The sequence below is a fragment of the Oryzias latipes genome, chromosome 13 (assembly GCF_053564925.1).
Source record: "Oryzias latipes strain Hd-rR chromosome 13, Olatipes_Hd-rR_3.1".
NCBI lineage: Eukaryota > Metazoa > Chordata > Actinopteri > Beloniformes > Adrianichthyidae > Oryzias > Oryzias latipes.
In genome coordinates this window covers 9952958-9965946 of record NC_136249.1, presented here as the reverse complement: position 1 = coordinate 9965946, position 12989 = coordinate 9952958, and the positions used below count along the sequence as shown (strand labels likewise).

The 12989-nt window shown below is 38.8% G+C and overlaps 1 protein-coding gene across 16 annotated transcripts in view; it reads right to left on the bottom strand.

Moving 5' to 3' along the window:
- Window positions 1-918: 918 nt before the first annotated feature.
- The window catches only part of kirrel3b (kirre like nephrin family adhesion molecule 3b), a 186114-nt gene continuing 174043 nt past the window's right edge, over window positions 919-12989 (bottom strand). For all 16 annotated transcript variants that reach the window (XM_023961934.2, XM_023961935.2, XM_023961939.2 and 13 more), the window contains one exon: window positions 919-5877. In XM_023961934.2, the coding sequence (XP_023817702.2) occupies window positions 5416-5877 (462 nt within the window). In that variant the 3' untranslated portion in view covers window positions 919-5415. The remainder of the gene's footprint in view (window positions 5878-12989) is intronic.

Here is a 12989-nt window from a genome sequence, read left to right as displayed (position 1 = left end):
ATAATATCTCCATGAATGAATCCCTAATAAATAAAAACGATTTAAAAAATAGTTGTAGCGTGAATATGATGATGAGTATTCATGACTAGCTCATATCAATGAAACAATTTATTCATTTGGGTTTTTATTGAGATATTATTGATTTTTCTTAAATACCTTTTTTCTGTGCTCTTGCACTTTGTAGACGGTCCCTTGCCTGCCATCTCACTGATGTCTCTGTCTGCAGCACGGAATGAGAGATTCTTATTAAAAGTAAACAGACATACATCTTTCTCTTTTGAAATGCCTGTGTAAGTTGTTGTTTGCATTTGGACAAACCAATAGAGACACTTTCTGCCGGTTAAATTTTTTAAACGAGGCAGAAGGTCAAAATCTATGAATATCTTACCAAACTGGTTTTTGTCCATACTGTATGCCCTACTCTGCTGCGTTTTACGGCAATAAAATATCATGACCCATTCAAGATACGCAGACCCCTACTAGTTTATTTACTTGTAACAATATGCTTGAAATATAAATTGCTGATCATAATAAGACTGATTGGGATTTCAACTCAGATCGAGTGTGAAACTTTGTGATCTCTCCTGATTTCCGATCAAAGTAAGAGGACTTACAGTATGGCTTGCATTGCATTTGCTGTGCTTGTTATTGAAACCATATTCCAATGAGCTTCCTTAAGAGTAGATTTTCTTTTCTGCCTCAAGGTGTCCAAGGACCCACTCAGGCTGTTAATGACTTAAATTTTCTCCTAATCATTGGATGCTTGTGAGTGTTCTACGAAACTGTTGCTGTTTGCTGCCTTTCTTATCCTTTTTCAAACAGCTTCTCTTCCCTTCTTCTTGTATGTAAAGGTTTATTCATGAAGTCATCAAACCACCTGAGTGGATTTAGATTGTCAAAAAGGAGCACAAATAAACGCAAACTCAAACATCAGTTTTATTCTCCAAATATACAGAGCAAAAGCATCAAAGATTCACAGACCAGGACAGTTCAAATACAACTGTTTTTTCCTGTTTTTTATTTTTTTTTTCTTAGACACAGATGGCCAGTGCCTGAAAATAGTGGATTACCTAAGATAATTTACACATTATCTTCTTCTTGCACATACTGTATGTTTATGGTTATTGTTTATACAACTGTTGAAATGATCATCCACAGAAAGTACTTTTTCTGATCTGTGACCTGGGTGTTTGTGACTAATTCACTATATTTGTAGTACAACACTTTACCCAATCCCTTTTAGAGGCTTTTCCGTGATGCTTCCAGCTTTCTTGTCTGACTTATTATACACGAGAAACCACGTTGCTGCAAGCCAAACCCCATCGATTACCCATGTGCCCTGAAAGTTAAAGCAAAATCGGAAGATTGTTTCTAAAACACTACACAGCCCAGGTCATACAGTTGCGTGTTATTAAAGTACTAACAAGGTATCGATTTTAAGGAAAGAAAAAAGTGACAGAAAGACAAAAAGCGTTTATACATCTATGAAAGGCTTATTATGATCAATTCCATGGTTGAAATGGCACCTGCTCAATGCATCCCATTGTGAACATTAACACCTCTCAAACACAAAGGGCATCTTAAACCCTTTTAAAACCAAAATATACACATGGTCGTGTAAACAAAACATAATTCTGCTAAAGGAGCAATTTTGGTTCTCACCTTAGAAAAAGCTTCTTTGTGATTCTTCACTGTTTTTTTCCCCCTTAGTGTCTCTAAATACTAAAGTGGCCTGAGTCGTCTCCTCTGGATGGGTTGTTCTGTTTTATCAGGAAAGGGCAGCGACCTCTTGTAATTGTTCTGGGTCCCCGTGTTTAATCATCTGTTCTGCCCTGGCATCTGTGCTGTGCTTGTCGCCAGACAAACAGGCGGTGCCAGCATAAGTAGGCCAGGCATCCACAGGTGAGAGGAGCACACTTTTTCCTCACATAGGCCGCATTTCTAACACCGCAACATCCACAGACTGGAGGACTGTCGCTCTAGACACTCCTGGTAGATTGGCCAGAAGGCTTGCCTTTATTTCATTTTTTGTGCATGTGTTTTTGACTAGAAAAGACATTGTGTCAAACAATGTGTGAAATAAATTTGACCCTTTTTAGCCCACATCTAAAAACTTGTGTTGTTTTTTTTTTTTTATTTCAATTGCCTCTGAGTTGTGGCAGGACTGTTGACGTGGAACATGCCCGCCCTTACTTCCCAACATCCTTCTGGTTACACTCGCTCCCACTAGCTTACAGCCTCTCAAAACCCTAACTTAGCATTAGGTGTGTGACAAAAATGGCCAGCAATATTGGAGCTATCCAGTAGTGCATTTTTGAGCCAGCTTTGACGAGGGAAAACAAAGACATACATAGATGGTTTTTTTTTTGTGTGTGTCCACAAGTGAATGCATCAAAGTGGAGCAGAGCTGGGACCTTGTGGCCCACCAACTGTGGCACCTACATCTCAGCTACAAGTTTTTTCCTTCAACATCCGCTCCTGATTCACAATGATTTGAATAAGGAAATACACAGAAATGCAAAAGTATTCTCAAATTTCCTATAAATATTCTCCTTCATGAGAAAAATTTCACATTAACATGTTAACAAAACCAAAAACACAATTTTTTATTGGAGTGGGTCTTCAAAGAATTATATGCACCAATTTTTTTGTATTTTTATAAACCTATCTGTTGCAAATCCCATCATGATTGAATGCTGCAGATATCAAGGGAACAAAGGGCTTATGCTTATAAATTCTTGGAAAAATAAATAAAAAAGTGGCCAGCCATACTTGACAGTCTTCATGGTGCCAAGCCCAAAATACGACTGGGCATCTCTCCGAGGGACTGAAGGAATAATAACCTCTTACTGCCTCTCACTTCAAAGCTGTCCCAGATAAGCTCTTCTCTTACCTCTCTATGTTCTTGGCGCACCCAGAGTCACATTTTTTTTTGATAGAGAAAACTGCGCACACAAGCCTTTAATGTAATTTTTCCAAAACAAGCAGTGTTGATTAAACTTTTGAAAATGAAACAAAGAAAAAAAAAAAGATTGTCTGTCTGTGCAGTTCTTTTGCCACGTGTTTGTCGAGCTCGAATATGCTGCATTGAATTCTGCATAAAAAAAAAAAAGACAGAAAAACCAGGAAAAAATATATATACAGAGAGAGACAGGATTAGAGATTTATATACAGTCTGCTAAGTGCCAAGCTGGATTATCAGCATTGAGACAGAGCTTTTTGTCTTAAGCTGTACAATGGGCACCAATCCATTTGTAAAATTAGTTCAAACCACTGGCACTCATGTGGAAAACTATTGAAATGACTTGAATAAAATCATATGTAAAGTGCTTATAACAACAATTTGCCTTTTCTCCGCAACATAGCATGCTTGATATTTCATGGGTCGAAACAGATTTAATAGTTTTATGCTCATCCAAAATCATTTCAAGCTCTGACTGCTGCACAACATCCAAAAACGTCCTGATATTGGTTTTTTTTTGTGCTGTGCTTTGACAAAACAAAGTGGACACAATGAGCTGCTGTTCTTTCAGTAAAGTCTCTGATCCATTTATGCTTCCCAGAAATGCTCTTTGTCTTTTAATAAACTGATGAAATCAGTTGGAAGAACCCATGAAAGTCATAGCGCATGATTCTTTTCTTTTGTTTTTATCAAATGTTATGTGGAACTCTGTATCGCTCCTGCTGTTTGTTTGCTATTGGTTCCTGCTAGTTTAAATTGACAAAGAATAGGGTAAACAACAATAGGTGGCAGTTTTTAGTTGTGTGATTTAGCTGAGGCTAAATTAAAACAAAATTAAAAAAAATAGGCAAAGTTTTTGCCTCCATCATTAGAGCATCTGCTGTGCACAAATTTATATGAGAACAGCCAGATTTGAGGACTCCAAAATAGCTATTTCCGTCTGTTATGACTTTGTTTCGGTCGGAAAATATTTGGAGATTTGGATTATAACACATTTATCAACCTGCTTGTGTGAAAATATAAAGTAAAACATGAAATAAATCAATATGCTGTGTTCCCTATTGAAATAAATACATAATCAGTGACCCAATAATCTAATTCCACATTTTGTGCATAAACTGTCCTCACTGTCTTAACCCTTGCAGTAACAAAATAAAGAAAGAAAATGTAAAGCAAAATGAAACTTTTGCCATGTCCCCTGTGTGCTTGCCCAAGCACAGAGAGTAAGAATGCGCTCATCTCCAGTGTCAATGGTGATGCAAATAATATTTCCGCACACTTTAAGAAGTTTGAGCATAGTGTTTAAATTGCATTCAGCAGGTGCCCTCAATTATAGCTGTTGGTGTGTGTCTTGTTAGGAAGAGAAACTCACAGGTACAACAACAAGTCACAATGTTTGGCTTTCCTGCCACATATGCCTTGAAGCAGGATTAAGCATGGTAACATCGTGGTGGTTGCAGCTCCCCAACATCAGACGAGCTGATAGTGTTTGTCTAAGCTCTCACTTAGCCAAAGTTTGTAATGACCCAGTTCAAAAAGGCCCTCAAGGCAAAGTAGATATGGACGTGAAGAGGCGTTCGTGTCTCAATTAGAGTCATCCGGCTGGGAAATCAGAGTCAGAAATTAAACATTAGAAAAGAAGTAACATATGTACACTGATATTGTTTTATCTCAAAGTAAAATGGTGGGTCTGGGATTAAAAATGAGATCTCAGCTTATGTTTCTTACTGTGGCTCAGATACAACCATGGTAAAGGGGAGGACAAATGTTTTCAGTATTTGAGACATCTGTGGGCACATGGAGAAAGTTAACTTCCACCTACACTGTCAGCCACTTTTAGCAAGCAATCACTTAAAACTGTAAAAAGTGTGGAGTGGGGTAATCACGACGGTTGTTAAAAAAATAAAACTCACAAGCGCATCCATTGTTGTGCTGTAAACTATAAAAGAGTGGCAGGACTTTAGCTTGCGCTCATTATTCTGCAGTGTCTCATCGTAATCTTGCCCGCTTTGAATGACAATCTTCAAAAAGCAAACTTCACAACCAGTGAAGCTGATTGTCAGACAAAGCCTTGTTGTCCTGCCCTTTGTTGTGTTAACAATCTGATTGTGGAAATCAAAAGCTCAAATTCCTCTCATGAATAGTGTCCTTTCTTGGCGAGTAACCTCTCTGTGGCACAAGTAATTATGGGTTGAAAAAAGAGGGAGCTAATGAAATAAGCATGAGGGAAAAGTAAGGCTTTTTCATCCATTATTTTTTTTTCTTTTTGGGAAACTAATAAGTCAAAGAAAGTCTCACAGGCCATCAAGCCAAGTATCCCCAGCATCTTTAGGCGTCCATAGGAAACAATTCATGGCATGGATGCTTTAGGGTTTCCTGGTGGCGCACTCTTTTAAAGTCTTACAATCCAGGCTGCTTCAGACTCCCTAACAACACCCTCCTTCCCAAGAAGGTCAGACATGGGTCTGCATGCGCTTCTGGAGGGGACGAGTGAGGTCAGAGTTTTGCGAGGAGGACTGAGAATAGTGGGATGAAGAGGAGGCTGATGCCTTGCTGTCTTTGTCGAACTGCACGTAGCCGTCTGGCTTACTGTAGCTGCTGATGCTGCTGTCGCACTGTGTGTCGATAAAAGAGCTGGAGTCGCTGAGCGAGCCGCGCTGGAACTCTCGCTCACACAGCTCGATGGAGCTGCTGCCCATCCCCAACACGAAGCGTTGACTGTAGTCGTACAGGCGGTTGGAGCCCGCTCCCAATGTGGAGTAGATGTTGGTGAAAGACATGCCTGTTGGTACTCGCTGCTTGCCCAGGGTACCAGTGCTGCTTGGGTTCCTAACCTCGGTGGTCTGATTTCCTGACATGGTGGGTGTGTGGTTCTCTTTGAAGGTATTGACGCTGTAATAGCCATTTGTAGGGTCCTGTTGAAAAAGCACAGACAGTATAAGAATGTTAAAAATGATTTGAAGCCTTTGGTACATAAACCCGCATAGGTCAACACCAGCACTGCCGGGTTTTGGGGTTTTCTGGGCCCGTAGAGGGTTGAAGAGAGGAGGGGCAGCATCATAAAAAGTAAGTCTGGATATTACCAATAATTTCCAGAATCGATTCGATCAATTCACGATTTTTTCCGTTCTTTCAATCTGCTCGATTTTATTAGATTCCATTTGGAATTTACCCGGTTTACACATTCATATATATTTGTATAGAAATACATTAATAATCTATGTATGTTTTTGAAGATATCCATATTATCCTGATTAAGTTCACTTACTGTAAATGTTATCAATGAAATAATAAACCAGAGAGATTGTTAACAGCATACAGTGTTACACGATTTCTCAAAAGAAGAAGCTCCAACATGTTCTGCCTCTCCTGGAGGGCCGTTCAGTTTAACCTCTAGGTGGACCTGGTGCTGTAGCATTAAACTTTATTCCAGAAGATTTGAGCAAAAAGAGAATTTGCTTTAGACCACAAATTCTTGCCTGTGAGTCTATAAAGCGGTTCATTTAGTCAGCTATGTATGTTAAGGTCGACCAAGCGTTAGCATCAGCTGTCCTACGGGAAACTCTATTATATGTTAGCATCAAGCTAATGGACTTTTTAACTGCTGTTATGTGTTAGGTCACCGGAATAGGAAAGGAGTAAAAGATCGATCTCTACTTTTATGGATCGATTGTTAATTTATTCATCTTGGATCGATTCAGATTGATTAATTGATTTTATCAACCCAGACCTAAGAGTGCACGCATGTCTTGCAGTTCCCTTGAAACCCATGTGGCCACCTTAAGGGATATCATGAAAATAGAACATATCATTTTTGAGTGTGGAAAGTGTATATTTGACATTGGATGTCCACACATTACACGCTGATGATCTAATTTCCTCATTTCTAACAGTCAAGCTGCTAACATTGGACATGGGAGGGTTGCACAATTATTACTTAAACAGTACCAACAGGCTTTGGCAGTTGAAAAAATTGAAAAACTTGTATGACATGCCTGTCACCTATTTCCCCCCTTACTTACCTCACGTGTTGTCATTCCAACTTTACTACATGTCTTGTACAGATTTGCCCATATTTGAAAAGTGGGTAAATCAGCACAGCACTTTTACTGGAATTGTGTAAAATATCATTGATTGAGTACGATCTTAAAACATCTGGTGAGCCACCTACATGCCTCGTACAGATTTGCCCATTTTTCACCTGCATACAGCCCTTATCTACCTAAGGCTTAAGTGAAAGAAGGAAGAAAATGGAAAGGAACAGGTTTGTATCTGAACATTTTCATGTATTTTCAAGACTGTGGCAGCAGAGGAGCTGCTTTAAAAGTGGCAGTAATTACCATTCAAGCTGGAGATCAAATTAAGTAACAGTCTGCTGTTTTTGTCATGGGCAAAACCCCGGTCAAGCTTGGAATGAGGGTTTAGGGCAGCTACCGGTAAGATTAAAATAAAGTCTCTCTCTAATTAAGCAAGCCTTAATGATTTACACTTTGGCGTCCAAGTGTCACTGAAAGGTCCCGTTTGTTCACGTCCCGTCTCGGCTGAATAACCTTCCGAGGCTGCAGCCCTGCCACTTGTTTGTGTGTTAGATTGATGACACCACACTGCTGTTGCTAAGGGTCCAGTTAAGGCATGTGAGCGCTTTCTTGTTTCTTTATGAATGGCTGTGAATGTCAAGCACAGTGAGCGTGGTGACAAGTCCCGAAAGAAGAATGCTCAAAATGGGAGAGACAGCCTGAGAGGATCCTCGTTATGCTTGTCATTATCAGACAGCAGTCAGAGAGATTGTTTGTGTCTGGCCTTTATCTCGCACCGGCTTCTCTCTCCATTCTCACCTCATGCGCGATGTCATTAACCAGGATCAAAAAGTGTGGTCTCCAGAGGCAGAAAAGAAGCAGGGTTAGCACAAAAGAAGCAAGCTTCCAGGAGCCAACGCCAACGAACGAATGGACAAAAGAGCAAACAAATGCTATAGAATCTATCTAAATGTGCTGCACAGGGTTGCTGAACAACAGATGTACCCACTTCTTTGGTAAAAGCTGTGTGCAGTGCTGAAATCTGTTTTTTCTAACGGAATTTATTTACATTGAAAATTGAATGTTAGCACTAGAATAAACACCTGCTGAGATAAGCCGCTGTGCTTGATTACCAATGCACATACATGAGAAGCACTGATTTGTTTTTTTTTCCTTAAGAGGTTTTAAGACTTTTCTCACGCATTTCAGTACTTTTATTGAAACTTGTGAAACACTAAGATTTCCTCTAAGAAAACAAGCTGTTCCTTTATGCAGGTGACAAATCTACTGTTAGATTTATTTAAAGTTTTCTTAAATCTTTAGTAAGTGAATGATTGCTTTTAAAGAGTTTATATTACTTACTTCAGCATTCAATATTAACCCTTCAAGACAAGAGCTTTAGCTACAGTGTTGACATTCTGTCGACTACCATCACTCTTTGACCTTTTACGAATTCAAAAGCAGCTTTGCGTTGATATGCAGCACTTTAAAGTAGTGAAGCGTCAATGAAAATCAACTGATTCGAAAAATCGGAATATCGGAATTGAGCAGTAACCCTTGTGCTATCCTAGGCACTTTAACATTGGGAGTTGGGTCATCTAGACCCACTAGACAGTGCTCTGAACCTTTTTTCTTCAATGATTTGTGATCTTCACTGGTGTCCATGGATTACATGAAATCTTTCCACCTTTATCCACCTTTGTCATGGTAGGAAGAACACGTCAATGTAAGGGTGGGGTCATCTAAGATAGCACAAGGGTTAAGCCCTGCAGTATGAACGTAGCCATAGGCAGGCAAGGTGGGAACCAAACCTGCAAAATATCGAATCGAGGTCAGACGCTCTACCAGTGCACCGCGGCCACCAAGGCTAAACTCAGGGAGCTATTTAACATTTGTCAAACTTTAACATTGGATTATGTCCAGCTCCATAACAACAGTGCACTCAAGTTGATAAATGTGGGCAGGTAGTCAGTAGTCAGTTAGTACAGGGTTAAAAATGACGCGTGAACGGCAGCCCCACAAATTTAGTCTAATGTAGAGTAGAAAATGCTGTTTACATCACTTTTTTAATAAAAAATATAAACGACGGCAGAAGCAGCTTTTAAGGCTAGACCTGCTTTTATCAACACAACTGCAAACAACAAGAGACAAAGCGAATGGTGAATTTGACCTTTACAATAGCGCATTTATTGGTAACCTGCAGAAAAACAAAATTATACATCATACAGTGAGCTGTATGTTTGGAAAGGGCTTTATGTAGTAAAGTGCAAATCATTTGTGCAGGCTGATCTTTTTATTTACCATGTAAACGTGTAGTCAGGGGGATGCTGGTCTGCTGTGAACATTTCCTTTAACAGGAGTGGGATTTTAGGTTGAATGTGACCTCAACATCATACATACAGAACATGAATGTGTGTGAGCTCCGAAAATGCTATGATGAATGATCAGAAAGGTTGGCCACTCATTTTGTACCTTCGGTGTCACTGATCAAACGCACTCCATGGATTACCTCATATATCAAGTTTCTAAAAAAAGCATTTGTCTCTTTTTTTTCTTGCAACCAGTAGGGCAGAACCTGACATGTGAGTCACGCTTTGCTTTTCTCACATGCTGATTATGTCACTACCCATTAAATGCTGGTTTGATTCAAAGAGCTGCAGTCTGTAGTTGGTCAGAAAAAATTAAGCTGTTGCTAACGTGGTGACCCACTGGGAAACAGATGTGATGACAGACAGCATGTTGGGTGGATGAACTGAAAGGCCAGTTAATGATTTTGTTGAAGCAGCCAAATGACTAACTTAGAAACTGGCATTCTGAATGTAAAGCTGCATTCACACCAGCTGCATGTGGTGCGTTCAAAAAAATGCGCAACACGCGGTTTCATGAACGTGCATCCAGCCGGTGATGTTCACACCAGACAGGCAGGAAGCGGCAGGGAGGGGGATTCTTCTTATTTTGTTTTTTTAACTGCCCATCACCTACAGTGGGATAATGCTTGATGCGAGATGCACAAAGCAGTGAAAATCCCGCAAACCTTACTCCAGGCTTATTCTTTTTCAGCTTTGCTCTTATAAATGTTCCTTTTGGAATCATATCAATCCGGCCAATTAATAGGCACAAATCACAATTATTAATTTCTCCTTCGTGATCATGTTTACAACAGTTGGCATTGGTCACAATGCTGCGTCGCCACGATTAAATGTGAAAAAGTTCAACACATGCATATATATATATATATATATATATATATATATATATATATATATATATATATATATATATATATATATAAAATGTCCGTTGATACAGCAGCTGCAATTTTAACGACAAGGCAGACAAACTATATGATTATTATGAGTTGTGGTTTGATTTAGCGGCACTGACTACAATAGTCTGACTGAAAAGTGTTAGTTTTTGGTTTAGGAAATTCTTTGAAAGATTATGGTAAAGTTTAGGAAAGGCTTATGGAAAACCATTGTCAAAAAAGTGTACGAACCCTGTTAAAAGTAACTCAGAAGCCCAAAACTACATTGCAGATGCTCAGAACACTGCGAAAAAAGAAAACTGTTGGTTTTCCTATGTCCTGTCAATGTTGCACTCACAAAGCATAAACATTAGATAATTGAGACGAGCATATACAAAATGAGGTTGCATGCAGATAGAATTTCTGTTGGTATGAAGGAAATTGAAGTAGTGTATGGAAGTGTGCTGCATTCAATTAAACAACAAACAAAAAAACCCACAGGTGATCTTCATTCTAATTGGTTTCGTTATTTTTGTTCTAGTAGTTTTAAGAATTCACTGATTCTGGGACAAAAGACCTTCAGAAAAACTGAATCTGTTCTATTTACTGTTCAAAAAAATGTGTTGACTTTCATATTTATAGTTTAATACATTTTCAAACTGCAATTTAATTGTGATATAAATGTTTTCACAATTATGAAGACTTAATCTTATAGACAAACAACAAAAGGCGCCATGTCACTAGTCATACATTTGAGCAAATATATCTAAAAAAAAAGGAATCCAAAATTCCTTTAGATCTAAGATAGTGAGTAAGTCCATCCATTTTGAATTAATGAAACATTTAGGTGGGACATGTTTTGTCACGGTTTGTCCTGACTCTCAAAAATTCAGTGAACTGCAAAAGCAAAGAACTACAAACTTACTAACCTCATCTGCTAATGAAAACTACAAGATGAGCTGCAATTAAAAATTGAAAAGCCACAAATTGTCCATGTCATAGACATGATCGGGAGAATGTAGGTTTGATTCCCGCCATGCCTGCCGTCATGTCGAAGTGTCCTTGGGCAAAACACTGAACCCCATCTTGCTTCTGGTGGAAGGTTGGCCCCAGTGTTCAGCAGCAGAGCCGCCATCAGTGTATGGATGTGACTGGAAAGCGCTTTTGGCCTTTGAGGAAGGTAGAAAAGCGCTATAGAAGTACTGTATATGCCATTTACCATGATCCATTTTGTTTATGTGCTCGTCACATATCGCCAGTCTGTTATTCCTACTTACTTTATCCACAAATATTCGAAAATAAAACATTGGATGTAGTTCAATTGACCAATAGGAACTGTTTATTTTTATCTGTGGTTATTGGTGCAGAAACCGAGGCTACGTTTTCTGCATGTGAAGGTACAGAGGCAGGGAGGGACTGTCAATAAACTACATGAAGACAAAGCAGTTACTCTGTAACTCACCCTAAATAATCTCATTCTCTTTACAGTATTGTTAAAATAAAATCCACGGGATTTAGGATTAGAGTAAACCCAATGCAAGTTTTAGACGCGTCCTTATCTCTTCATTTCAGGATTACAACTCTCATTGGCCTTAAAAAATATTAAAGTTGACCACACCCACAGCGTGACATCCAGCAGGTCACCCACAGACTTTGCTGGCTTGTGCCCGAAATTATTGCCGTCGGGATTGACTCATAGACGAAATACATAAATAAACAGTTCATACTGATAAATGATTAATACTTCCCCAAGTATTACATTGGTTTGTAATGTTAGTGGATAACTTAAGCAGGAAGACAAAACAGATAAGCGATATAGTGACAAGCACATAAACTAAACAGATCATATGACACGGACACATTGTGGCTTTTCAACTTTATATGAGCAGATGAGGTTAGAGCCCAGCCTGTTTGGAGTTCTTGGCTTTTGTAGTTCTTGAAAATATTAATACAAAAATAACGGAAAACATTTCAACCAAGACCACCCTTTTTTTATTGAATGCAATATCTCATCACCAATAGTGTGAGTTTGAACTTCTCCCACATTTAAAATTCAAATCTCATTAAACTCTTTTATTTTTTAATGTATTTTTGCATCTGAAATATAAAAAATTTCATGACTTTTCCAAAACTTTACAGAAGATGTCATTTTTCACAAACTTTTCAAGGACCTAGAAATTGCATTTTCCATTTCCAGAACTGCTCCAGGCTTTTCATGACCGTGCGAACTCTGTTTCAGGTTTCTGTCCATTCGCACTAGAACCTGGCATGGGATTGTAAAGGAAAATCTGAATATGCATCCAAAAGATTTTTGATCAACTCATCGGTACAGTTTTCCCTTGTGTATCGCAGGGCTTACTTTCTAAAAATAACCCACGATAGGTGAATTCCACAAAGTAAGGCTGTAAAACACCTCACTACACACTTGTGTCAAACTGAGCGTACAGTACAGAAGACACCGCACAGAGCAGATTGATTGACAAGGTCAACAGAAGATCAGGATGCAGAATACAGAACGCTGTTAAATTGCACTGAAATAATCACCGAACAAGCAAGACCACAAAAGGTGAACAACAAAAGGACCACTATATTAAAGCCTGCTGTGTGAATGTAGTCCAGTACTGAAGACGATGAAGGTCATGACATTTTTTTATACATTTGTCTCCTTGAGTTAACAACCTAATTACTCATTATTAAAAGTCAAAAACTACTGTTTTTCTTAAGAAGACAGAATAAAAGTAAATCTTATCTCAAGATCACAGTTTAA